The sequence below is a fragment of the Ovis canadensis genome, chromosome 1 (assembly GCF_042477335.2).
Source record: "Ovis canadensis isolate MfBH-ARS-UI-01 breed Bighorn chromosome 1, ARS-UI_OviCan_v2, whole genome shotgun sequence".
NCBI classification, from domain to species: Eukaryota; Metazoa; Chordata; class Mammalia; order Artiodactyla; family Bovidae; genus Ovis; species Ovis canadensis.
Window position 1 is genome coordinate 9,343,864 of NC_091245.1, and position 26,299 is coordinate 9,370,162.

The 26,299-nt window shown below is 50.6% G+C and overlaps 1 protein-coding gene across 1 annotated transcript in view; it reads right to left on the reverse strand.

Moving 5' to 3' along the window:
• Positions 1 to 26,299, reverse strand: part of CSMD2 (CUB and Sushi multiple domains 2) — a 682,283-nt gene that overhangs the window by 257,370 nt on the left and 398,614 nt on the right. Inside the window, exon 13 of the mRNA XM_069545242.1 lies at positions 13,252 to 13,434. Within this exon, the coding sequence (XP_069401343.1) occupies positions 13,252 to 13,434 (183 nt within the window). The remainder of the gene's footprint in view (positions 1 to 13,251; positions 13,435 to 26,299) is intronic.

Here is a 26,299-nt window from a genome sequence, read left to right on the forward strand (position 1 = left end):
ATGATTAGTAATAACTATAATAAAACAGGAAACCAGTACTTACCAAGTATTTGCTATCTGATTGGTACTGTAGACACAATAGTGAATAAGACATATATTGTTTTAGGAAATTTACAGTGTCGTGAGGGCACAGGCAATCAACAAGTAAAAAAGCATTGCTTACTGTGCTCGAGTATATTCCCTGCCCTTCCTTGCTGCCTTATAGGCAGAGCCCTCTTGCCTACTCCATCGACTTTGGCCTGGTGACTTCGCCCCATGGAAGGTGAGAGGGCATGACATAGGGATGTTCAAGCAGACACCTCCAGAATGAGAGGCTATGTAGGGTTCCCCTGAGCCCTGCAGAGCTGCACCTGACCTACAGCCCTCATGGGATGCAGGTGAGAAATAAATCCATGTGGGATGCAAGTGAGAAATAAATATTTGTTGTTGTAATTCGTTGAGATTTTTGCACGGTTGATGCCATAGCAAAAGTTGACTCATACACTTAGGACAAGGGATGGAGAAATGGGAAAGTGAAGGATGGCTCTTCTGGATGGGGTAGTCAGAGAAAGCCTCTCTGAGGAGGTGACGGTGGTGATGAGAAGGATCCAGCTTCCTGAGGAGCATTCCAGCACGGTGAACCTCAGGTCGAAGGCACTGAGGTGGGAAAGAGCTGAGTACCCAGAGGTCTGCAAGAGGGCCAGGGCACCTGGGAATGGTGAGAGAGGGGAGGGGGCACGGATGATGGGAGAAGGAGAAAAGAGTCCGTCTCTGCACCTCTTAGATCTGTGGCTCAGAGACCACCTTCGGCATCCAGGGCGCTCAGCTGAGGCTCCATGCCTTTCTTGGCGTGGCGTCTGTCGGGTCATGGTTGGGGAGATCACAGAACATAATGCCCCAACTGGGACACTTTTGAGAACGAAAGATGGGAGCACTCAATAATTGCCTTAGGACGGAAGATGTAAACTGGGATGGTCCCAGGCAAATATGGATGGATGGTCATCCCACACGAGGCCTTTTACTTTCCTTCCACAAAAACATCTTTTATCCTGAGCAAGTAGTTCCTCATTCACAATCCAGTCCCTTCTGGAAGAAAATCTTAAACAAAAACTCAGCGGGAGGGCTCTGACAATGGCTAAACTCTTGTGTCCTGCGATTGGACCTTGACTGTAACCCCTTAGAGACTGGCTAGGTTCTTGGTATAAAGTGACTGCTTATCAGCACCAGGCCAACCTGTGGGAATTCCCTGCTGCCTAAAACTATCCTGTGTCGTGATTGACTTTTGCCACACCTATGGAAAAATGCCCACTCAAACCACTCCTAGAGCTTATTCTGGGGCTTAGATCCTCTTTAGACCTGCTCAGAGGTCCCTGCCAAGGCCAGGCTCTGAGCTGGAGGCTCATCCTGAGCTGATGACTGAGGATCTCCTATCACCAGCAGGCAGGACAGCTCTGGTCCCTGATGATCTCAAGTGTGAGGACGGCGCCTGCCCTGTACTCCTGGGAAGGAGCTCACTCTGCACTCCCCGGGCTCAGCTTTTACCCAGAAAAAAGACCATAAATTCTTAGGAAAGTATATGTAGACAGATCAAGTCCCTGGGCCCCCAAATTTGGGTTTGTCTGGTGTTGTGGAGGGGGAGAAGTTTCTGTACCTCACTTTCTACTTCCACATGTAGCAAAATTAAACTAATCACTCTGAAATCACACCTTGGTTGTGAGATGCATTACGATGAAGCTTCTGAAAGGCAAGGAGTGCAGTCCCGCGCCTAGGCACCCGGGTATTATACTACACATCAATTTTCGCTGAATTGGAAACAAGGGGCATGTCCCAGTGCTCCTGTTGGAGACCACATCTCCACAAAGGCCTCTGCTCAGCGTACCTGTGAGTCTCAACCAGCCTGCGGGGATGACAGCAGGGTCTCCCCACCTCTCCCCAGCATAGCCCAGTCCTCAAACCAGGGAGGCTCCAGACCAAAAGGTTTGCACTCTGATCCTCAGTAGTTCTTCACCTATTCTTCATTAATGTCATCAGCCAGACATGGCTATGAGCTGGCGAGAAGTCTGTGGGCATGACTAGCCCCAGAACCCAAGCCTTCCTATGAGTTCAGGAGAATGCAAGAAAGGGTATACTCTACATTCACAACAGCTCAGAAGGTGCTCCTGGGACCCTCTTGGAGAGCCCCACCAGCTTCTCCAGAGCATCTTCCCTCAGGGAGACTAGAGCTATCCATGGTCCTGGCCACTCTAAGCCCAGTCCTAACTGCAGACCAGCAGCCATTGCAAAGTGGAAAATCACACTTAGTGGACGTCCCTGGATCATAAGGAAGTGTACTCGGATCTTCTTCCAGGGGAATCCACAGTGATACAGGCGAGTTTATAGTTAGCCTGAGAGAGCTACCTTCAAGACCATGGTCGGAGCAGGTGGGGGTGCGTGCTTGACCTGTTTCCCTGAGTAAGATGTGAGTTAACGAGGTAGCCGAGGGGAGTAGTCCTGTCACCGAGCCCATCTCCGGAGACCCCCAAGATTGCCTTTGTTGCCAGGAAGGAAGGAAGGTCATTGTTCCCCCAAGAAGGGTAGCCCAAGGCTCTGCTTGAAGTCCAGTCCCTACAAAAGGCGAGCAGTGTCTTCCCCGAGAACACCCGCAACACCGAGAGCTTGATGGGGATGTGCTTCCAAGTGAGACGACAAGTCCGTCTAGAGGCTCACAGGTGGGGGAGGGTATTGGGAGAGCTTCGAGCCCCAGCCCCTGAGTCAGCAGCAGTGGAAACAGACCCTGATTAGAGAGGCTCTGGGTCTCTCCCATAGCTCTCTGAGAAGACATCACAGAGCACCGTGGAAAAGGCACAGTCTGCGCTGCTGCCTGGGGAATGCACTTGGTGCACACAGAAATTCAAACATTTTATAAAGGGGAAAGAACCTGTTTGCTCTGATCCCCAAACTGAAAGCTAAAGTGAGAAAAGCAGATATACCCACTTCCCCGGCCCCAACCCTCAAGGAGAGGTCACAATGCAGGATAAGACCCCTAAGGTTTAGTCAGTTTTACCAGCCCCCAGTATACCCAGGTGACTGTGGTGCCCAGATGCCTTGGCCCAGGACTCTTAGGTGTAGGAATACGGCCTTTGGTCTGGGCCTTGTTCTAAGCTGTTTTTGCAGTTTGGTTCTGGATAGATTCCTGGGTTTGACTGGGCTGAAATTTTGCCCATGATGCTCAGAAGAAATCTTCTGAGAATCTTCCAGTTGGAATGAATTTTTCTTCCTTACATACTGGCAGCACTTGGTGGCCACATCTCTAAATTGCAGTGGTTCAAAGATTGATTTACATAAAAGAATGTGCTTATCACACTCACTAGATCATGAGGTGCTGGAGGACAAGGACCACATGAGAATTATTTCCATCCCTGTCCTAGGGTCGAGCAGCACTGAGTCAGGTGTGGAGCAGGACCTCCCCTCCACATTTGCTGCATTCAGAGAAATGAAAGGCAGGTGACTGAAACACTGAGTTGTGATGTCACAATACTGAACTTTGCATCCCATTCCCCACCAGGATATCAACATGGAGGTCAACATTCCTTGAACCCCAGAAGGCCAACACCATCATAACCACCCACATTATGCCAGCCTCATAGCAACAACGTATGACCACAACATATGACCACATAAATTCTAAACCCATGCCCCAAGAGGCTGCCATCCTATCAGGGGACCAAGCCCCTCAGGAATGACCCCAAACACTCCTGTAAGCAATCAGCATGCAGAGGGTATTCCTTATTAGCGGGGTTTACTATTCTGATAAAGATCATCTAGGAAAATTTTAGAACAATAATTCCTGGCTCCCATCCCAGACCTGCTGAATCAGAATTTCTGGAGATGAGACCAAGATTCTCTATTTTTAAAAGCCTATGAGTGATTGTAATAATTAGCTGGGTTGGGATTCATTTTATATTGGGCAGGGCCACCAGAGATACCTTCTTCCCCCATAAAGTATCAATTTAAAAATAAAGGTAACAAGTGATGTTTGTGACCCACACTAGCCTGGTGGGAAAAGTGTAGATTTTACTTCTTTGGATGTGCTGGGTGCCTCCTTTGTGAGCCATCCCTGCCCATCCAGTCTTTGCCTGATGAGACCCTCCACCCCAACTCTCCAGTACACTGAATACCTTGGTTCTACAGGCTCAGTTCTTACAGCCAGATCCTGAGCCAAGCCCAGCCAAGGCTGACAGTCACAGGAAGTCCCATCCCCTCAAACATATGAGTATGGCTCCCCAGAGTCAGCATTTGGTGGGCTTGTGAAGAGCCTGGCACACCCACAGGTGCACAGAGCTTCCAGACCCTCCCCACCTGCCATCCCTGCCCTAGCATGCGTGCCCCAGCCCAGGGACTGGGCTGCTTTCCCGATTCGTGGTTTCCTCTCCAGTCCCTGCTGTGAGAGAAGCTCTTAATGAAAAGGCAGCCTCTTGCCCAGGCTGGGATGGCCTGCCTGGGTAGACGCTCTTCCCCTGGTGAGGACAAGAGGCTACCTTCCCCCATGAAGTATCTGCCTATTTAAGAACAACGGTTAACAAGCAATATAGGACCCACTCTAGCCTGGTGAGACAAGTGTTAAAGCTACTTCCTTGGATATTCTGATTGGAAATACTGGCAGGCCTCTTTATGAGCCATCTGTTCATCCAGGGTCAGTCCTCCCAGCCCCAGTCTCCCTCAACTCCAGGTTTCTCTCCCCAGGCTGCCCCTGTGGCCCCATCAGGCTTCACAGCCCTGACTTTAGTGCCCATTCCCCATTGCAGGAGCAGATACAGACCATTCCCACCTCCTGTCACTGCCAGGACTTTCTGCTCTGGAAAACGAACCCTTTGAGTTACTGCAGACCATCTACAGAGCAGGCACCCCCAGCTCCACCACAAGCTAGCACACGTCTTCAGTGTCCATGTGCTGGGGGACCGGGTAACAGAGGAAGGGGGCCTGAAACCATCTGGTTTCAACTTCTAGGAATTGGCCTGAAATTGACAAAGTTGGACCAAAGCAATCTCCAGGTTCTCTGTTACTCTTCCAGGGGCACATGAAGGTTCACCGGACCTTTATGGAAGCCCAGAGAAGTAAGAAGAACGTCGTATCAGCAGAGGGAGCTCACACCACCCTTATCGTGACCCCTACCCCGATTACAAGCAATTACCAGGAATATCATCTGTCATACTGACGCTGACACTTTCAAACCCCAGCTGATTCCAGTTCTCTCTGAACATTTGAAAGATGCAGTTTCCAAGGACTCTAGTTATCGTGATCATATTTTCTGGGATGAAGGAAAGGATGCTTGAAACTGCACTTGTCCTGGAAAACCTGGGGTTAAATATTTATGGGGAATGCGAGGATTCAGCCATGAAGAGCGAAACTGGGCATGCCTCACGTGTCAACAGGGCATTGCGGTTGAGGTGGGAGGGGAGTGAAAAAGCAGCTGCCTGTTTAAAAATACAGCTAGCAAGCGAAGTATGTGACCTATATGAAGAAAACCACAAAGCTGTTATATTTGGAAAAATGAAAGTAGATGAACAAAAGAGTGACGCATCGCGTTTCAGGATGGGAAGGCTGCGTACTATAAAAATGCCTATTTTCCTGAAGTTAATTTATAGTTTAATAGGAGCACACATACAAAATCCCAATAGGATTTTTTTTTACTATGACAAAATGATTCTAAAATTAATCTTGAACAGCAAACAGATGAGAATAACAATGAATATTCTGAAAGAGAAAATAATTAACGGAGGAAGGAGTAGTTTCCAGCTCTGCTAGATATTAGAACATATTATAAAACAACAATTAAAATTATTCAATACCGGTGCTAAGATAGAAATGAGCAGCGGAACAAAGCGGTGAGTCAAGAAACAGACTTAACTACATCCGAGGATTCAGAATGTGATAGAACAATTCATTTGCCTCAAATCAAAAGGGAAATGAATTACTTAATAAATTGTGTTGGAAAACTGTGTAATAGTTTGGACAATATCATACATTCATCTAAATAAACTCCAGATGGATTAACAAATTATATTAAAAAAATCAAATTACTGACAAATAACCAAAAATAGAACAGACTGTTCTTTCAGATCGGTGGCAGAATGATAACTCTGTCAGCTTTGAAAAGAAATCACAAATATCGAGAGATGTGTCTGCATAAATATGTAAAACAACTGTACAATGCAAACTAGCAAAACAGAAAGAAAGAAGAAAGAAGGCTGGAGACTGGGGAAAATATGTATGTCAAATGGAAAGAGCCTTCAAACTGAAAAGGAAAACACCAACGCGACACTCTCATAGCCACGTGTCAGGACAGACAGTTGCTACCCAAGGGCTGCAAACAGCAAATGCTCCAAGTCCCTGCGGGGCAGGGCTGCACCCAGGCCAGCTGGAGAAAGGCCAGGACCAGAGTCTTGTAATGAAATCCTGACACCTCGTGCTCCAACAGGGACATGCTTCCAGCCACACATACCCAGCAGTCTCTCTCTAGATCCTCCTCCATGGACCCTACCTCCCTTCTTTCTTTCACTCACTTTGGCAGCAGCCAACTCCTTTCGGAACCACTACACACCGAGTACGTAGAGACTGCGCGTGTGTGTGTGCACACTTGTGCATATGTGTGTCTATGGATCCAATGAACCTCCTCCTTTTGCAGAGCCCCAGACCCCCTGGCTTCTCTCAGAACCCAGTACTGCCATTAGAGTAGCTTTCTTCCCAGCAGGGCCCCCCCTCCATCCTCCCATCTTTGAGGCCCAACTATTCTAACAGCATTGATGAAAGTCTATGCTCTAGGAACAGACGGGTTGTTGCTCCCCTGTCACACACCTCCTGTGATGCCTGCCACATCACTGGACCTCAATGAATATGTGTCAGATAAAAGAACGAACCTTCAGGGGGCGGTTTCTAAACGCATCTGACTCACCAATGCTTTCTAGATGGAAAAGCAAACTTTGAACCGCAAGAGCCCACTTTAATTTACATAATTATGTCTATCTTCAAGTGAAAGCGGGCTCTTTGAGGTCAAGGGCTGTGCCCAGTTCACCTCTAGATTCGCAGCACTTATCATAACATTTGGCACTTCATGGAAGCTGACAAGGGTGTAAGTTGACAAGCTGAAAAGGCCACACAAGTACTTGAGATTTGGCGATGCTGGTAAAGATTGCAGGAGATACATGTGACCTATATGAAGAAAACTATAAAGTCGTTAATATTTAGGAAAATGGAGGGAGATGAACACACAGAGAAATCTATGCCATATTCCTGGATGGGAAGGACATGTGTTATACGAATCTTAGTCTTAACCTTCAAGCTTTCGTTACTGACATTATGACCTGGCAGAACATTTTGGGGGAATGATATGAGTATTTTTAAACGTTCCTACTCTGGCCCAACAACCTCATTTCTGGAAATTTACTCAAGGACAGAATTCAAGAAAAGATCTAAAAAGGTCATATGCTTGAGGATGGGGTTCCAGGTGGCTCAGCTGGGAAAGAATCTGCCTGCTAATGCAGGAGATGCAAAGGATGCAGGTTCTATCTCTGGATCAGGAAGATTCCCAGGAGAACGAGTGCCAACCTACTCCTGTGTTCTTGCCTGGAAAATTCCATGACAGAGGAGCCTGGTGGGTTATAGTCCCTGGGATCACAGAGTCAGACATGCCTGAGCACATGTGAGCACGCATGCTTGAGGGTGTTAAAAGCTTATAAAAAATAATTGAGCTATATGGCATTTCCCCCAGAGGATAATTGGCTAAGTCATGGTCCACTCACTAGACAGAATGTTCCATAGATTTTAAGACTGGTAAAGTACAAAAGACATGTCGTAACATGACAAGATACGCAATATAACATGAACTTCAAAAGACAGAATGCAAGACGGTATGTTCACTTTGATTAAAACCATATGAAATATGTGTGTGCCTGGGTAAAAATCAAAAAGGAATGGACAAATTGCCTTTGGTTGAAGGAAGTGAAATTAATATCTTATTTATTTAAACCTTTAAAATACTAGAGTATACCAAAAGCCTGTGCTGAGTAGAGGTCCTTGTACTCAAGATACTCCTTGAAAGAGTTACAGTACCTTGTATGGACATGGCATTAAGATCTCTCCCCTTCAGCCTGAGCAGGATCATTCCCAGAGGTGCCCCAGTTTAGAATTTTACCGGATCGGCCACACCTACTCATGCAGCTGGTTTGGTACATAGTAGGTGCTCAATACATCAAAATGGGTGGATAAATGGATGGGTAGGTAGAAAGAATGAGAAAAAAAGTAAAGATGAAAAAAGTGACTTCAACAAAGGTATATTGCAACCTGAATACTCTTCGGAAGGATTGATACTGAAGCTCTAATACTTTGGCCACCTGATGTGAACAGCTGAGTCACTGGAAAAGGCCCTGATGCTGGGAAAGATTGAGGGCAGGAGGAGAAGAGGGCAACAGAGGATGAGATGATTGGATGGGGTCATTGACTCAATGGACATAAACTCAGGCAAACTCTGGGAAACGGTGAGGGACAAGGAAGCCTGGCGAGCTGCAGCCCACGGGGTCGCGAGGAGTCGGACACGACTTGGTGACTGAACAAGCGCAAATACTGGTGTAGTCCCAACACGGGTCACGGATCTAGCCCTCGTGAATTTGTTTCACTCTTGTCAGTCTCTGTTACTTCATGACCACTGTTTGTTTCTCAGTCTGGACTAATGTTGTCGTCCTAAGCTTTCCATGTCCTTACTGACCTCTTGAATTCTGGAAATCTGGGGCAATAGAGAGAGTGTACATTTGGAACAGACGCCAATGCTGTCAGTTAACACTTCAAATTCCAACCCATCATCTAACGGTTCTATGACCTCTGAGCCTCGTTGAGCTTTGTTTTCATCTGTAAAATAAGACAGTAAATATTCCATGATGCTGTAGGGAAGAGTCCTATCTTCCCAATGACAAAACATGTAAGAAATATTGGCATCTTCCTTTGCCCCATGCTTCCTCACTGTCACGATTCAATAGTTTCTGATCATGACCTAATTTAAAATGCAAATACACAGATTTCATCATATTTAGAATCTGACAAGACTAGCTTATCCTATACTGGTGGTTCTCCATCCTGGGTGACTTCCCCCCCCCCCCCCAGAGGATACAGGCTATGTCTGGAGATGTATTTGGTTGTCACAATTAGTAGTGGAAGGGGTGTGTGTGCTTCTGGCTTCTAGTGGGTAGAAGACAGGAGGGGTGCAGCTAAAACATCCTAAAATGCACAAGAGCACCCCCCCATAAAAGAATTATCTGGCCCCAGATGTCAGTAGCGCTGAGGCTGAGAATCCCAATGATCTGAGGACTTAGTCCATTCTTCTGACCAGAAATCTGAGTGTGTGTGTGTGTGTGTGTGTGTGTGTGTGTGTGTGTGTCCATGTCCAGAGCGTGCACAGGGAGTGGTTGAGGGGAGTAACTCAGCGGAGAGAGGATGTGAGGGTGCTAGGAGAGGGCCATATTCTGCAGCATCCCTGTATGGAGCACCCTCCTTTACCTCCCAACCCTCCAGCCCCGTATCCTCTGTGACACTTTCCTTGAGCCCCTGAGGACCCACGTCTCCCTTCCCTGGTCTCTCAAGGACCGCTTGCTGATTTGTAACTCACACTGAATGCATCCCTGTGTATCCTCATTTCACACCTATGCCATATACATTAGGAACCGAGCAATTAGGATTCACGCCTTCTCGTGGTGGCTTACAAAATGGCCAAGGGAAGCCGGCATCTGCAAGGTCTTGGCATTCTCCTGGCGAAGGCTGTTTTGAAGCTTCTTCTGCAAGTGGCTGCTAATGGACCGATAATTGGTTTCCCGGCTTCCTTATGAGGTGTGAAGGGTTCTGCTAGCCTGTCAACAAAGCATCGCGTGTTGTGCAACCCACCATCAGTTATTTGTATCTTCCTTCTATTGTGTCTCTTGTTGTGGAGAAAGAAGGGGACAGGGTTATATGGGAGAGGCTCCCACATGGTGCTTTTGTAAGGAAGCCAGTGAAACAGGCCGAGTTTCTGGGAAGGTGAAGGGTGCTTGAAACCCGGGGGGCGCTTTCTCACCAGGACCCTGGGTTGAGTCCTGCAGGTGGAGCCCGGCACAGGGCAGACATGCAGTGAGAATACTGTTGAAGGGATGGGAAGTGCTATTGCTGCCGCCTGCTTTGGAGCAGCGATCCCTGGAGATGTGAATCAGCCAAGGAGGAGGAGCGCGGAAGAGAAAAGACGCCGGTTCCCTCTTTTCTTTCAGAATGCTTCTCACGGTGAGGAACCGAGATGAAAAAAAAGACCATCTACTGACCATCTACGACTGCGAAGGCAGCTCGCAAGCCAACATGATTCCAAAGTCCCTGCTCGCTGCAGAGAATGTTTTGGGACATGAAGGCAAGAGTGTACTTGTCTAGTCTCGGCAGGGCCATTCCCGAGTCAGTAACAGTTTTGAAGAAAATGTTGCAACAGAAGGACAATGCAAAGCTGTGCACTTCTCTGGACAAGTGCTCAAAGAAATCTGAGCCTTCAAAACACCCCCAACTTCAAGTCCTCTCCAAACCCTCAGAAGGAAAGAACGACATTGTTTGCTAAATATTGTGTTAATATTTACCGTGACTAACATGGAAAATTAGGGCACTGAAGCTGACATTTGCTAGAGGTGCTTTTCTGCATACATTTATGACCATATGATAAAGCAGAGACTGACTAGACTATTCTATATTGTTATAAATGCTTACAGATATTGTCCTTTTTTCTACGGATCACACACTATTATAGGATCACACATCTATTATAGGATCACACACTATATTATATATTTGATCTGGGGTCAGGAGGAGAATGCCACATTTTAACTTTATCCCTCGAAGAACGAGCTCTGTATAAATGACCCACTTTAGAAAGTGGTTTGCAAGTGTTCATGATGGAAAATGTGAGGACCGTCCGTGTCATAGTTGTCTTTTTCTGTAAATATGATCACAAAGGCTTAGAATTGGGGAGTACAATGCTGTAAGATAGATCAGCAAAGCAAACTTCAGAGAGAAGCTGCCCTGGTCAGAGCCAGGAAACTGAGCCAAGACTGACACAGGTCTCCAGATGCTGAATCCCTAATTCTCTCGGCGCACCCAGATCGTCTTAGTACCGTCTTTCACCATGAGTTAGACCGGGAGTTCCCTGAAGGCAAAGCCTGAGACCCAGGGATGCATCAGATTAGGGGCTGGGGTCTCAGTAGAAGCTGACAGATGGCACTCACTTGTGATCTTGCTCATGGTGCAAAGGCCTGGGGCCAGCACGTCCTCTCTGGCCTCCTCCACCAGAGCCAGCATCCCTGAGACTCCAGCCGTGTCTGCTACATCGAGACGATCAGAAAAACCTGAGTGGTGGCAGTACCTTGGGGATACCACCCCCCATCTCCCAGAATCATCTGGAAGAAGTGCCATCTTTCCCCCTCCCCCCATCCCCAGAGTGCCTGCTTCACAGTTCTCATCAATAAGCCTCAGGCTCCTCTTCCTTGTTTTAAACCACAGAGAGCACTGGCCTGTACCCGCCAGGACTCCTCTGCCCTCTGCTTCTTCTCAGCTGATTGTAAGCAGTGCTCAACATTCTGTCAGCTTTCCTCCTGGAAGCAGAGAGCCTGCTGAGCAGCACTGACTGAAGTTTTCAGAGAGATTTCCTGAAACTACTTCTAAGAGCCAAAAGGGCAAATAAATTCCTGGAGGGCTTGAGTGACAGACCCCCTCGCCTCCCGGAGGCAGCATTTCTCCCGGAGGCCTGCGTTTCTCAGTTTGTGGAGTAGGGAGCTTTATCCTGGTTCTGAGTTACTGGCTGGCTCTGAGGCACACTCCACTCCTGCCAGCTCTCTGCCCTAAAGTCTGACCCTTTCCAGTTCTCTCTGCTTTGTTTCTCCCAGATGGATTTCAGAGATGGAGCCCCCATGCTCCCTGGGACTCCTGCAGCCCAGACCTTTTGCCTTCTGAGGGCTTGACTCTGACAGGCTCTGCAGGGCTCCATTCGACCCTCCCATTCAGCCCTAGGCTCATCTCTGAACCTGCCCAGCCCTGGTCCCTGCTAACCTCCCCTGCCCCCTGCCTCACCCCCAGCTTCCAGGGTGCACGTTGTCAGCCACTATATTCTAACCACATCAGGCCAGAGATCCGTGACTGATTCCACACAATATATTTTTTAATAATTTGATTTGCTTAATGTGCATCTAAGAGCAATTTGATCTTTAAAAACCTCTGCAAGAATCTTTACATAAAACTCACAAGTCATAAAAAATGCTTTGCCAACTACACAAAGTGATTTTTTTCGTTGTTTGAGAAGTAGTCATTGTGGTATGACCCGGCTCAGCCATTCCCGAGCCAAACTCTCCATCATCACAGATATTCCTTATAGTCTCCCAGGTTACTCCTCTCCCCGCCACCAGGGGCCAACCTTGTCTGTGAGGCAGCACCTGAGAAACCCACTGAGAAGGGAGAAGAGAAGTCAGGCTGCCAGCCCTTCCCTGGGGAAAGCAGATTGTAAGAGACGGAGGGTGGCGGGGGTGAGCGTTGGGAGAAAAAGAGACGACAGCCCAGAGAAGGAGAACCTTTGATGCCTGAACAAAGACCAAGCCTGCTCCTTTACACACTGCCCCCTCACGCTAGCTGATTTCCCTGGGAGCCAGGACTTCAAGTATTATTTGCGCCGGAAAGCAAAGTCAGACCATCCCAGAGGAGGGAAGAAAAGAATCCTTGTTGTCCCCAGAGAACAGAGCACTCAACTCCAACCCCTTCTCCCAAAGATCAACAATTCAAAGACAGCTGGGTCCCAACCCCTCCCTACATCTGATGCAAGAGGAAGCAATTGGATGAAACCCGCATGTCCCGGCACGGCCATGGTATCCCACAGTACCCCCAGGCTGGCAGAGCGTCTAGAGTCTTACGAACTTTGCCAGCACCTTCCACCCTGACTCGACTGTGTGGTGTCACCGACAACTAGAATGGTGAGGAGGAAACGTCTGGGTTTGACAGTGTTTGCAAGGGTCACCAGGGAGAGGAAGGCGGTGTCGAAGAAGCCCCAGATGTCAAGAGCAGTCATGCTCAGAGCCACACCATCCACGTCACTGCCAGAAATGAGGACTCAGCCAGAGACGTTTCAAGAAAGAGAAGAAACCAGAGTGAAACTGTGGTTACAACCCTACGAGGTTCCCAAGGACAGGGCCCCCAGATAAGCTAGGACATGGGTCCCCGGCTTCTGAGTAGAAGCGACCCCCCTTCCTGCTCACTTACACACGCAGCCTGGCTTCTTAGCCGACCACTGGTTATTCTTTTGGCACGTGATTGCCTTCTGCCCCACCAGCTCAAAGGCAGGCTGGCACTCAAACTGGAGGGTGTCCCCGTGGCGGAACCGGGAGCCTTCCCGCCGGCCGTAGGCAGGTACGCCGGGATCTCCGCAGCTGCCCTGCTCGATCTCTGCAAGAGAGGAGAGGAGAGAACAGACAGACGTGGTGACTCCACACCGCCTGAGGCTGGGGCGCCACGCTGCACCTCCGCCACGAGGGCATGGCTCGGACAGACCCCGTGGGTGTCCGATGAGAAGCCCTGCAAAGTCCTGTTTAAAACAGCATCCTGGGAGGAATGGGCCCTCCGGCTCCGGGACTCTGCACCCATGAGGAGCCCTCCAGGTGCTTGGCTGTTTTCATTCTGGGAAGGTGGTTGTACGTTCCCTATGAGACACCGTCCTAGGGATTCACGGGTTCACAGGGTTTGGAGCCTTCTTTCCTGACTGGACTCTGCATTCAGATTATGCCTGTTCCCTGGTAGGTTTCAGGCTCAGTCCCTTCCTGAGCAGTGAAGGTAAGAACAAGAATGGGAGGGAGGCTGCCTTTGTGCACCCAGAGATGATGTGAGAATCAATATTCACTGCCTTCTGCCCTGGAAGCACTTTCACGAAGATATATTTTTAATTCTGTTTGAGACAGGAGCAGGTAAAATGGAAAAACACAGGACTCATCAGGTATGCTTCTAAAGTTCATGGGATCCAACAGTGGTGAGTCACACAGGCAGTGGGTGCCCCCAGACAGCTCTGGAGGTCTGGGCTCAGGGGCGTGATGGGTGGACGGCCTGGTGGAAGAGTCAGTCAGGACTGAGACACCCAGGGAAGTCCTCTGTCCTGGCCACGGCCCTGGAGTTTCCTCCAGAGTCGCCCCCCACTTCTCCAAGCTTGGTGCTGTGAGAGATGAAGAGCAGGAGCAGAGGAGGGGAGGCGGTGGGGAGGAGGAGCTCGGATCCCAGGGAGGAGGGCACCCCGCAGGAAGGACCCCGAGTCATGAAAGAAGTGAAAGATGGTGAGGCGAGGACCGTAGGAGTCCTGTGATTCAGGGGCCTGGGGTAGTGGGAGTGTTTGGACACCTTCCCAGGACTGTCAGGCCAAAGCGACCCTGCCTTTTCCGTGGGCACCGCTATGTGCTGTCGGAGTCACAGTCCCCAGCGTTGCTGTGCATGGCCTGACAGGGGTGATTCTGCAAAAAACTCTCTCGCCACAGCTGTTGGGTCCTGCGTGCAGATCAGGCGAGCCCCAGGCACTGCTGCCTTATCTGGACGGTGGCCGTGAACACTGCCACCGTCATGGTCCCCCTCCCCCAAGCCAGGGCCTCCAGCCCACTGCTGAGAGCAGGCAGAACAAGGTGCTCTTTCACTGGGATTGCGTTGAGTGTGTGTGTATGTGTGTGCAAGAGAGAGTCAGAGTGTGTGTGTATGTGTGAGAGAGCGTGTGTGTGTGTTAGAATCAAAGTGTGTATATGAGAAAGAGAGTCAGTGTGTATGAGAAAGTCATTGTGTGTGTGTGTGTGTGTGTGTGTGTGTGTGTGTGCATGTATGTGTGTGAGAGATAGATCTAAGTCAGACAGCTCTTGCTGTCCTTGGTTTCAGGGAAAAGAGGGTCTGTGTGACCAGGCATGAGGCCTGAGGACTCCAGTACGGGTCAGCTCGCCCTCCTCTCATCTCAGGCATGCCCCTGATGGCTCCCTCTGCACACGCTTGAAAGCACAAGCTAGCCCTCCCCTGAAGCCAGCTCTCCTGCCAGGCTTGGGGGAGCACGGCCATGGAGGTGCTCCCGGGAAGGTGGCCCCTCTGCTCCAGGTCGTGGAACCCCAGGAGACCTGAAGAAACGGAAGCAGGGGCCCCGAGACAAGCCAGCCTGGAGGAGTGAGCGGCGAGGCCCCCCTCCTCCCTGCGCTGTCCCCAGGCATGCTGTCTCAGGGACACGGGGCCTTGGCGAAGACTTTCACTGCGGGCCCTCTGAGAGCCGGAGGAAGTCACTCACGTGTGAAGACAGAGCTGGAACTCACTGTCTGGGAGGGGACCCAGGTGTGAGGCATCCTGGGGAGGCCCCGGTGTGCTGCAGAAGAGGTGAATGTGGGTCTGCCTGCCTGCGCCCCAGACCATACCAGCTAGTCTGGGGGTGTGATCAGCTGGAGAGAACAAGCATCCTGGGGGGAGGAGGGAAGTCACTCTGCTCTCTCCACTCTGAAGGCCTGGCCCCGTCCACAACCATTCCATTCTGGCTGCGGTCAGTGTGATCAGAAGCATAGAGTGAGCACCTACTATGTGCCAGTCTCTGTGCCAGACACTTGGGACCTGGACGTGGGCTCTGGTCCCAAAGACTAAACCGTCTGGACCAGGAAGCTAGTATTCGTGACACAGGTGCACACAGCTCACGCTGGGAAGGTGGGGCTGGAGATGGGGTGTGGGTGATGGGTGCAGAATTTCAGGGAGCAGCAGGCACTCAGCCATCTAGGCAAACATGATCTTAGTGCAGCGTCTTGATTTTTAGAAAATCAAGATTGATGCCTATAAATCAAATCCAACAGGAAGAGAGATACTAGAACTTAATAAAAAGACCAGACCTGACCAAGCACTTGATCACTCACCTTGCTTGCCTCATCCTAGTCCTGGGCATCAGAGTCACTATTGAATTTTTTTTTTAATTTGGATATTTTGCATTCATCTTGGTTTTTAAAGACTAAGAACAGTAAAATACTGAGCTGGCCAAAATTTTATTCACACTTCTCCATAAGAGGTTATGGAAAAACCTAACATGAATTTTTGGCCAATCCAACATTATTTATTGCTGAGTTCTTTGGTGCCCCCACGCCTCTCTCTTCTCAGCCCAGTCTCAGCCCAGGCATCAGGGGAGACTTCTTGGAGGAGGTGATGTCTAAGCTGAGGCCTGAAGTCTGTGCGGGAGCCAACAGGTAAAAAGAACAAGTGGGATTCGTTGCAGTAATATTCGCAACAGCCAAGACCTAGAAACAACCTACGTGACCACTGATGGATGAACGGATAAAGAAACTTCGGCATACATGCACATTGGGATGTTTTCAGCCACAAAGAAGGAAATTCTGCCGTTTGTGACGTGGATGGACCTTGTGGGCGTTATGCTAAGTGGAATAAGTCAGAGAAGGACACATGCCAGATGATCTCACTTATAAGTGGAATCTAAAAAAAAAAAAACTCACAGAAACAGCAGAATGATAATGATGGTTGTGGGTGGAGGGGTGGAAGTGTGGAAGTGGGGAAATGGGTACAGGTGTTTCAAAGACACAAAATTCCAAATATAAGATGAACGAGTCAGGGGAGGGGCCGCACAGCATGGTGATTCTGGTTAATGACACCGTTGTTGCATTCTTGTAAGTTACTAAGAGAGTGGATCTTAAAAGTCTTCAACACACACACACGTTGTAAGGTGATGCGTGATGGGTGTATTAACTAACCTTCCTGTGGTACTCCTTTCACAATATATGCACATATTTAATCAACACGTTGTTCACCTCAAATTGACACAATGTTAGATGTTAATTACATCTCAATAAAGTTGGGAAAAAGAGAAAGGCATTAGTGGGAGGGAGAGGAGAGGAAGGACCTTTCCTGTGCTGCAGGAGCCCAAGCAGAGGCACACAGGTCAGGCTGTTGGCAGGACTGCAACCCTAGCAGGGGCAGCAACTCATCCCTGTGATCACAACGGATCAGCAGTTCTGACGATGTGCTGGTGGCCGCTCGGAGCGCTTCACACACGGTTGACTCCTTTCATCCTTACAGTGCCGCTGTAAGCTAGGTACTACCACTCCCATCTTAAAGGCGAGGAAACCGCGGCACAGAGAGGTCATGCAATTACCCAAGGTCATATAGCCTGGAAATGGTGGATCTAAGGTCCAAACCCAGTTTGTACGGTTCCAGGGCTCTTAACCACCACGCCACATTGCCTTTCTATAAGTACGAGTACTTTCCACAAGGTGATGAGACGTGAGACGGGAAGAGGCAGGCAGGGCCAGCCCACAAAAGGGCCTGTGTGGCTGGCTGATGAGACTGGACTTCAGAGAGTAGGCAATGGCAGAGGGTGGGGACTCGGGAAAGGGTTTCATTTCACTAGGCATCTCATGATGTGGATTTTAAACGGTCACCCTGATTGCTGCCTGGAGAATGATCTGGGGGTAGTGATTCTGGAGGCAGGGAGATCACTCACTCACTCAACAAGCATTGGAGCGTCTACTTAGGGTGATCCTCTGCACTGGGCATTGGGGCTGGGCAGGGTGTGCAGAGCACATGGCAGACACAGGTCCTGCTGCCTGGAGCTTCCTTTCTAGAGGGAGGCTCCTGATCTCTGGGGGCTGTGTGGAAGTTTAGAAAGGAGTGGCCGCAGGGGAGTGGAAGGAGCTCACTGGTTACTGGCAGGAGGCTGAGTGTGACGACGGGGCCGGCACAGGGTGGGAGAAGGGGAAGATGATCCCCAGAGAGGAGATGACTAGAGAAGAAAGCGCTTCTTCAAAGAGAACAAATAGAGAGAAGTCAGGTGGCAACTTACGAGGACTGTGGACTTGAGGGGGCAGTGGAGCAGGGTTTTTAAGGTTGAATGAACCAGACTGTAATTACATGATGGGGAAGGGGAGAGAGGGAGAGACAGAGATGGAGAATATGACTGAGTGAGAGACACTGAATGGTCAGCTGAAATGGACAGTGACAGCGTGAGGTTCTGGAGAAGGCAGGAGGCCCGGGACCAGTGCATGCCTTAGAGATCAGGAAGCGCCCCTTCCCTCGTGACGCGGGGAGGGCAGAGGTGACCACAGCGACCTTTCAGGAAGGAGAGCAGGAGGCTGAAGGAGCTCTTGAGATGACACAGGCTCTACATTACAAGCGGAGGAGGAGGATGGGTCATGACGTTTGCTGAAGGCGGGGGACCGCGCATGGGGAACAGGAGGCAGCGCTGAGCAGAATGTCTGCCACAGTCCCCTGGAGAAGAGGATGCACGGCCATGGACCCCGGGTCCACGGAGGGGCTCAGCTCGTTTTCAGGGACACCCGTGAGCAGGGCTGTGTGGCTTGCCCCGGAGCCCTCGTATATTTGTTCACTTGCATGTGGAGAGAAGGAAGGGCAGTGGGCAGGGAGGTGAGGCTATTGATCGAAGCACAGCTGATGGGTGATGCCAGGGCCCAAGGCTGATGGTGGAAAGTCATGAACAGAGTAGGCGGGGGAGGGGATGGGGAATGGAGAAGCCAAGAGGAAGACACGAACGGAGTAGAGGGAGGAGGAAATGGAGGAGCGGGTGGAAGAGCAGAAGGTGAGGTGCAGAGAGCAAGGTCCTCACCCACAGGAGGTGAGGGGGCTGAGAAACAGAAAAGCCAGTGACGGTGAGACTCAGGATGGAGAGGAAGAGGCTGGTGACCTGGACGAGGAGGGAGTGAGCAGCAGAGGTGGAGACAACCGATTCAAAGCAGAAGGGTGTGCATGTAGGTGGAAGGCACGGGAGAGCAAGCACACGAGCCTGTCTCTCAGGGGTCTGCGGACAGGAGCTGCCCGCTCTGGAGAGGGCTCCTAGGACCGGTGACCTCGGCGGAAGTCAGGTTTAAGGGTGCATTTGGTGAAGAGGTCCCAGACATTGAAGAGAGGGAAGTGCAGGCTACAGAATCAGGATTGGGTGGGGAGAGAGGAAGAACAGAGGGGGTGGCTCGAGAGTGCCTTTTGGAAGACTGAGGGCCTGGGGGCTGGCCCTCAGACACCCCATGTCTTGATCTAGACCTTCCCTCCAAACCCAGGGTCAACCCCTGCTGGAAACACACGGGAACCAAGTCCCCATTGCCCTTCTGCCTGAAAAGGCATGTGAACCTGACCCTCCTGGCTGATGCCGACCAAATCTGAGGTTAGAGCCCAGAACTGAATCCCTAAGTCAAATTCTGACTTGGAGAAGATCATGCATGCAGATTCCTGTTATCTGGCTTAACAGAATTCTATTTTAAAAGTGTTTATCGTCTCCCTCCCTCCTTCTGCCGATCAGAAGTGAGCTGGCGAACACCAGATGTGAGCTTCAAAGATCCTCAGAATTCCATCTCCACCTGCGTATCCACTTTCCCTCTTCTCTGCTGTTTTATCCCTATCGTCTGTGATCAACCGTACCATCTTCTCCCCAGGTTTTCCCATTTCTAATACCAAATTGGAATCCTCTTTTATGACAGCATCTGTAGAAAAGGAGCTGCGTCTTGTGTCTCTATAAATTCACTATTTGATGAGCTCCAAGAAGGGAGCGCCACACAGAGGGAGAGGGGCGGTGAGTGTGAGCTAGGATTCATGGTCTTTCCAATGGGGTGGGACGCCATTCATGCCTTCATTGATTCACTGTCCCCTCGGCCTGGGCTACAGTGTCCTCTCCTCCCTGAGGTCCCAGGGCCCACTGCTCACGTGACAGACTTCAGCCTAAGACGGCACCTCCTCCGAGCTCTTTCCCTAACCAGGCTCCCGAGATGCCTAAGACGGCACCTCCTCCGAGCTCTTTCCCTAACCAGGCTCCTGAGATGCCTAGGACGGCACCTCCTCCGAGCTCTTTCCCTCACCAGGCTCCCGAGATGCCTCCCTTTTCCTTTGCTGTCTTTGCACTCTGGTCTTTCCTTTGCGCACTGATTTGTAAGTATCTCTTCAGTAGTTACTTTTCCAGACACCGCACATGTAGCAGGGAAAGAAAAGAGCAAAACCCTTCACCTTCCTGGAGCCTACTGTCTGTGGGGCATCAGGAACAAGCAGATTCACGTCACAGCCCCTTGGTGCCCCGCTGGCTGCCAGGTGGCCTCCTCGTGGCTCCTCTCCCCACCCCCTGGAACGTAAGCCCTGCAGAGGCAGGCATGGTTTATGCATTGTTGATCTCTTAGTACAGTGCCTGGAGAACAGAGCCCGCTGCTCAGTGTGTGAGCACAGCTGATATGTGTTGCACGGGAACGGTGCCAAATGCCAGGCTCAGTGCTAACGATGCAGAACTGCCTGACCCACGGCCCCCTGCCCCTGCCCACTCACAGTCAGGTGGGGCTAGAGATAGTCACAGTGTACACGTGGGATGCACCTTATCACACCACCCAAGCAGGTGTAGTAAGGCAGCTCCGACTCAGCCTGGGGCTGGGAGAAGCGGAAAGACTTTATGGAAGTTTCCCAGGCAGACAGGGGAATCAGCCCTTGCTGACCACTTCCTGGTGGTTCCTCTTTGCACCATCTGTTCTCCATCCCATCCCTCGTTGCCTCAGCCCACTTCTCCTAATTTCTCACCTGGGCATGTCATCAAGCAAAAACTGTTCCCTGCCCCTCCCCTGGACTCTGTACTCTGCAAAGCAGTGCGAGATCGCTAGTAACAAACATCTGATCATTAGTGTGCCCTGCTCATTGATTCTCCTGTGGTTTCCCATAACCCACAGATGAAAACCCTAACTTCTTAGCACGGCAGGATCTTTGCTAACCCCTCCCACCCTGGTTCCATCTTTGTCCATCTTCGACCTTGAGATTTAAACACCATAAAAAGGAGCCACCTGCAGGGAGGCAAAATAACGCCAGGATGACAAGCAGGGCTCTGAAGTCAGAAAGTCCTGGGTCTGTATCCTGGCTCTGACACTAAGGAGTAGGCCTTGGGTACCTTTCCTAATTCTCCCTGAGCCCTAGGTTTGTCACTTGTAATATGGAAATGGTAATAATAACAGCCACCTTGCAGCATTGTTTTGAGGATTAAATGAGTATAGGTATATCAGACAACTGTCAAAATGTCCAGCACGTGGCACGTAACCAGTAGCCAGGAGGGGTTTCCTCAAGGTCATTACTGGCCTGTTGCTGGCAGATTCCAGCCGGCTCACACAAGGCCCTAAGTTGGTACCTGCTGTCTGCTCGTCCTTAATGAACACCCCCTGCTTGTCTGTCAGACAAAGAATCTTCTTTCAGTGTCAGCTCAAGTGGTTCCCACTTGGGGATGTGCCCTTGAATCATTCAGGCAGACTTAGCTTGCCCTCTTGCTCTCTCTCTCTCTGTCACTCCCAGCCCCCCTTGGACAATTTATTTATTTCTTTATTTTGAAGAACAGAAGTTCAGTGTGGCAGGAAGTGAGGATGAAAAGAGATAAGCCTGGAGAGACAGACTGAGGAGACCATGAAGAGCCCAGATCGGCTCCTTACAACCAGAAATCCCACCCCTTCTGTTCTTTGTATCTTCAGAACCAAGCACAGTGCCATATGCATCCTGAGGGCTCCAGACCTGTTGTTCAACCAGCATAGTCTCCTGACAGGTGACCAGGACACCTTGGGTGCTTTAGACGACCTCTGGGCATGCCTGGATCCCATGGATTTCCTGGGAACCACGTCCCGCTCCACGTTTCTCCTGATGATGGGAAGGTCACAGTCAGGCAAGAGGCAGAGTGCGCCTGTCTGTGTGTCTCTGGGAATCTGGGCACGGTTCTCTGCACACAGTTGTCACAAATGGGATGGAGGTGTGGGTGGATGTGGTGCGTGACATTTGTCCCTCCCAGCTCCCTCCTCCATCACACTGTTACGGGTGTGTCCACAGGCTGAAGGACGCTGGGAAACGGGTGAATATGGTGAATACAGGTGAAGATAAACAAAGAATATCCAGGTTGCCCCATACTGTTTGCATCAGCCCCAAACTGGAGCTTGCCATCTGCAAAACCCCATATATTCAAAGAATATATTTCATTGGCAGACTGTTGTAGTTTAGTTGCTAAGTCATTTCTGACTCTCTGTGATCCCATGGACTGTAGCCCACCAGGCTCCTCTGTTTATGGGATTTCCCAGGGAAGAATACTGGAGTGGGTGGCCATTTCCTCCTCCAGGGGATCTTCCTAACCCAGGGATAGAACCCATGTCTCCTGCATTGGCAGGCAGATTCTTTACAGGGGAGCCACCAGGGAGGCCCCTGCTGGCAGATTACTTCCTGCCAAGTTTTAATGGGGCAATACCCTCTGCTGTTTACCACACCTAGCAAACCTCTGGGTCCTGGTGCCTGAGGAAGTGTTAAGGGTGCCATGGAAACTCAGTGAGCATCTTGGGACCATGCCTGATGTCATTCCTTGTTGAACCTGGAAAGTCTGGGCCTTTGAACTTGTGGGGGTAAAGCAAGAAGAGGGACAGGTCCCGAAAATTACAGACTTGGGGCTGAAAATGGCCACGGGCTTGGCACTCTGAAAAGGAAAGGCGGGGTCCAAAAAGGAGCAGAGTCAAGATGCTGGGCTGTCGCCCTCGGCCTCCTTTCAAGCTCAGCTCCAACGCCATCTCTTGCAGGGGCCCCCTGATGCTCCCGCCAGCATTCAGTTCTGGAGAAGGGGCTGAAGGCACCGCCTGCAGAGGGCTAGACTTGACCACCTCCTCCTGCTTGCTCTCAGACTTCATTCTGCGGAGGTTTCAGCTTCAGCCCTAGGCATGTGTCTGCTAAGTTAGCCTGTTCTCCCTTGGGGATGTCAGATCAACTGCTTTCCATCCTACAAGCAAGTTTTAGTTTCAGACATCATCTCCTCCAGGGAGTCTTCCCTGATGCCCTCGAGTATTGTTAGTGGCCCCTCCTGGCTACGTCCCATTTCCTCTGACTCGAGTGAAGACAGACTATGAATTGGGTGAAGGCACAGCTTGTCTTTTTACCCTTGTATTCCCTTGCAGTCTGAACAGTGCCTGTAACATAATAGGGGCCTAGATGATGCTCAATGCACAGATGACCTTATTTCCAATGTGAGTCCCCTGGACTATCTGGCATCCTTCCTACATGATTGCTACCGCCCTGATCCTCCTGATCTCTAGGGTCAAGGTCCCAGCTCCTTCCTCCTCTGGGCCAGTCTCCTAGATTCCCCATGAGGCCACCAGGTTCTAGGCTAAGTCAGGAGGCAAGGAGACTCCCAGATTGATGCTAAAACTTGTTAGCAAGTTGTATGTAATTTTATAATGTTTCTGGTAAGTGCTAATTGCCTGTTCCTTAAATATTTCTTGTTCTGCTTGGAAGCAGAGCATTTGCAACTGTGAATGCACTTCCTACAGCTGGCTGCCCTCATGGAGGGGGCCTGAGTTTCTAAGATCCAAGGATGTGGATATTGATGGAGTTGGAGGCTCCTCCCTCACCCCAACCTGGGATTGTGACAAACAGAACAAGAAGAATTTCTGGGAAATAAATCCCTCAACTTTTTCCACCCAGGGGCTTGAACTTTTAATGGGTGGGGATGATGATACTGTGGTACCACCTGCCTGCCCCAAGGAAGCTTCTCTCTACCTCAACTGGGGCACAAGCAGTATTGATGCTGATGGGGTCAGGTATACCTAGGGGAGGTTTCTGCCCTCAAATGCCCCATGCCACCTGTGGGAACATTTGTATCCCTGTCAACCTCCCATCCCTGAGCCAAGGTGTCTTGTCCTGTATGGAATTTCCTAAGAGTTGGGACAAAAGGAGGCTAAGATGGGGGTGGAGGTAATGCTGAAGCTTTGGGCCATGAGTGTAGGTTGGAGGGAGAGTTTCAGGACTGGGGAGGCAGAGGAGGGGAGCAGGCTTTTAAGCTGAGTGTTTCCTAAATGTTAGGCCCTATGCTGGTGGCGCAGTGGTAAAGAATCTACCTGCCGTTGCAGGAGGTGCAAAAGACGAGGGTTCGATCCCTGAGTCAGGAAGATCCCCTGGAGAAATGGCAACCCACTCCAGTGTTCTTGCCTGGAAAATTCCATGGGCAGAGGAGCCTGGCAGGTTACAGTCCAAAGGGATCACAAAGAATCAGACCTGAGTGGGCTACTGAGCATGGACGCGCGTGCGTGCAAGCACACACACACACACACACACACACACACACACATACACACACACACCCCACAGGCCCTATGCTGGGGGCATCACTGTATGGAGTTCTCTCAAGACTCCTGTGAGATGAATGCTTATCAGTCCTTCTTCACAGATGAGAAAGCTCAGGCTCAGGGAGGCTGATTGGCTGAAGGTCACACACACAGCCAGTGGCAGAACTCGATTGTAAACTGAGTTTGTCTGACCCCAGAGCCTATGGGGACAGTGGAGAATGTGGGCTCTTGGCACCTGAGTGCTGGGAGGTGGTAAAGCAGGCCAAAGGGAATTGAGAGGGTGTAGGGGAAGGGTGCCTGACTGTGCCAGGCCCTGGGCTAGGCCCTGTAGGACCGGATACATGAATAAACTGTCATCTGCCTAGAATGGGCTTTTATAGGAGCCAGCATTTGGCTTGGAATTATTATCACAGAGGGCCTTGGATGCCATGTGAATGAGTGTTCTTTATCCTGAAAGCAGTGAGAAGTTGTCATCTGGGACTTCCCAGGCGGTCCAGTGTTTAAGAATCTGTCTTGCAATGCAGGGCATATGGGTTTGACCCTCGGTCAGGGAACTAAGATCCTACATGCCGTGGAGCACCTAAGCCTGTGTTCCACAACTGCAGAATCCTCAAAGTGCAAGGAAAAATTCTGCATAATGCAACGAAGATCCCGTGCGCAGCACCTAAGACCCGATGGAGTCAAATAAGTAAATAAAAATTTTTTTTAAAGGGGTTTTTTTCTTTTTTTGTGTGTGTAGCAGGAACCATGCCAGATTTGGATTCTAGGAAGATCACTGAGCTGCCTGAGGCAGATGGCTGGGGCGGACGGAGAGGTGACGAAGGCCTCGCTCACATCCGTGACAGAGGAGCCAGGATGCTACAGAAGAACGGACAGAATCTGGGGACCGAGTCAGAGATGGGAGAAGGAGGAAGCGGAAATGAGGCTGCGTGATGGCGTGGATGATGGCACTGGGTGTGGAGATGGGGTGAAGGGGGTGTAGGCGTGGGGTGGAGATGGAGAGCTTGGCTTTGGATGGTGTTATTGGACTGAAAGCTCGTGTCTCCCCACATTCATATGTTGAAGTTCTAACCCCCAATGAGGCTGTATTTGGAGATGGGGCCTCTAAGGATGTAGTATAGGTTAAACAAGGTCATAGGGTGGGGCCCTGATCTGACAGGATTAGCGTCCTTGTGAGAAGAGACAGCAGAGAGCTTGCACTCTTCTTCCCCCTCCATAGGCACACATCCAGGAAAGGCCTTCTGAGGACACAGTGAGCAGTCACCTGCAAGCCAGAAAGACATCTGCAGCCATCTGAAGCCAGCCGGGACCAGAGCCTGTATCAGCTGGTGCCCTGACCTTGAACTTCCAGCCTTCAGAATCGTGACAAAATAGAGTTCTGTTATTTAGGCTCCCCAGTCTACGGGGTTTTGTTACGGCAGCCAGAACAGGCCTAAGCCGGATGTGTTGGGCTTGAGATGCCCGAAGGGGACGCTGCGGAAGATGCGTCACAGGTAGACTGATGTCTACTGGGGACCAGATCTGAAAGTCCCCAGGGTTCAGGCTAGGCTGAAGCCATGCGAGTAGATGTGATCAATGGTGGAAGGTTCTAGAAACAGGATGAAAGCCGAGGGCCTGAGAAGTGCCTGCCCCGAGGGAACCATGCAGGAGCTGAGAGGCAGCAGCCAGGGAGAAGGAGAGGACCCAGGAAGCTGCAGGGAGGGAAGCCCAGAGCAGATGGAGGGACCAGTCACACCAGGGTTCCAGGGAACGTGGCCACCCACCTCTTCCACAAAGAAGGCATTGACTCATCGTGAAGGTGTGAGACCCTCAAACACAAGGTCAAAGGTGGAAGGACAAGAAGGGAAAAGCAGGCCCATCCCAACATATAATCCTTCCTGGGCTCTTCTTCCTGCTGGACAAGTGCCAACTCTTTCTGAAACCTTGATTGAGGCCCTTGGAGACAAGGATCTGCCTTCTGCCACTTCTGCCTCCATAAGCTTCACCGTGGCCACCATGAATGACTTCCTCTCCCAGCCAGCTTAGGGAGTGAGGGGGAGGCAGGGACCCAGGACCAGGGCTATCTGAGGAAGCACGGGACCCCTGGGGGACAGGCAGGAAGACTTGTGTCCCTGCAGAGGAGGGTGTACCCCCAAGCGGAGGACAGTGCTCATCAGGGCCTTTCTCGGCCTCTGGGGCATGGCACCTCTGTGCTCCAGGCAATGTGC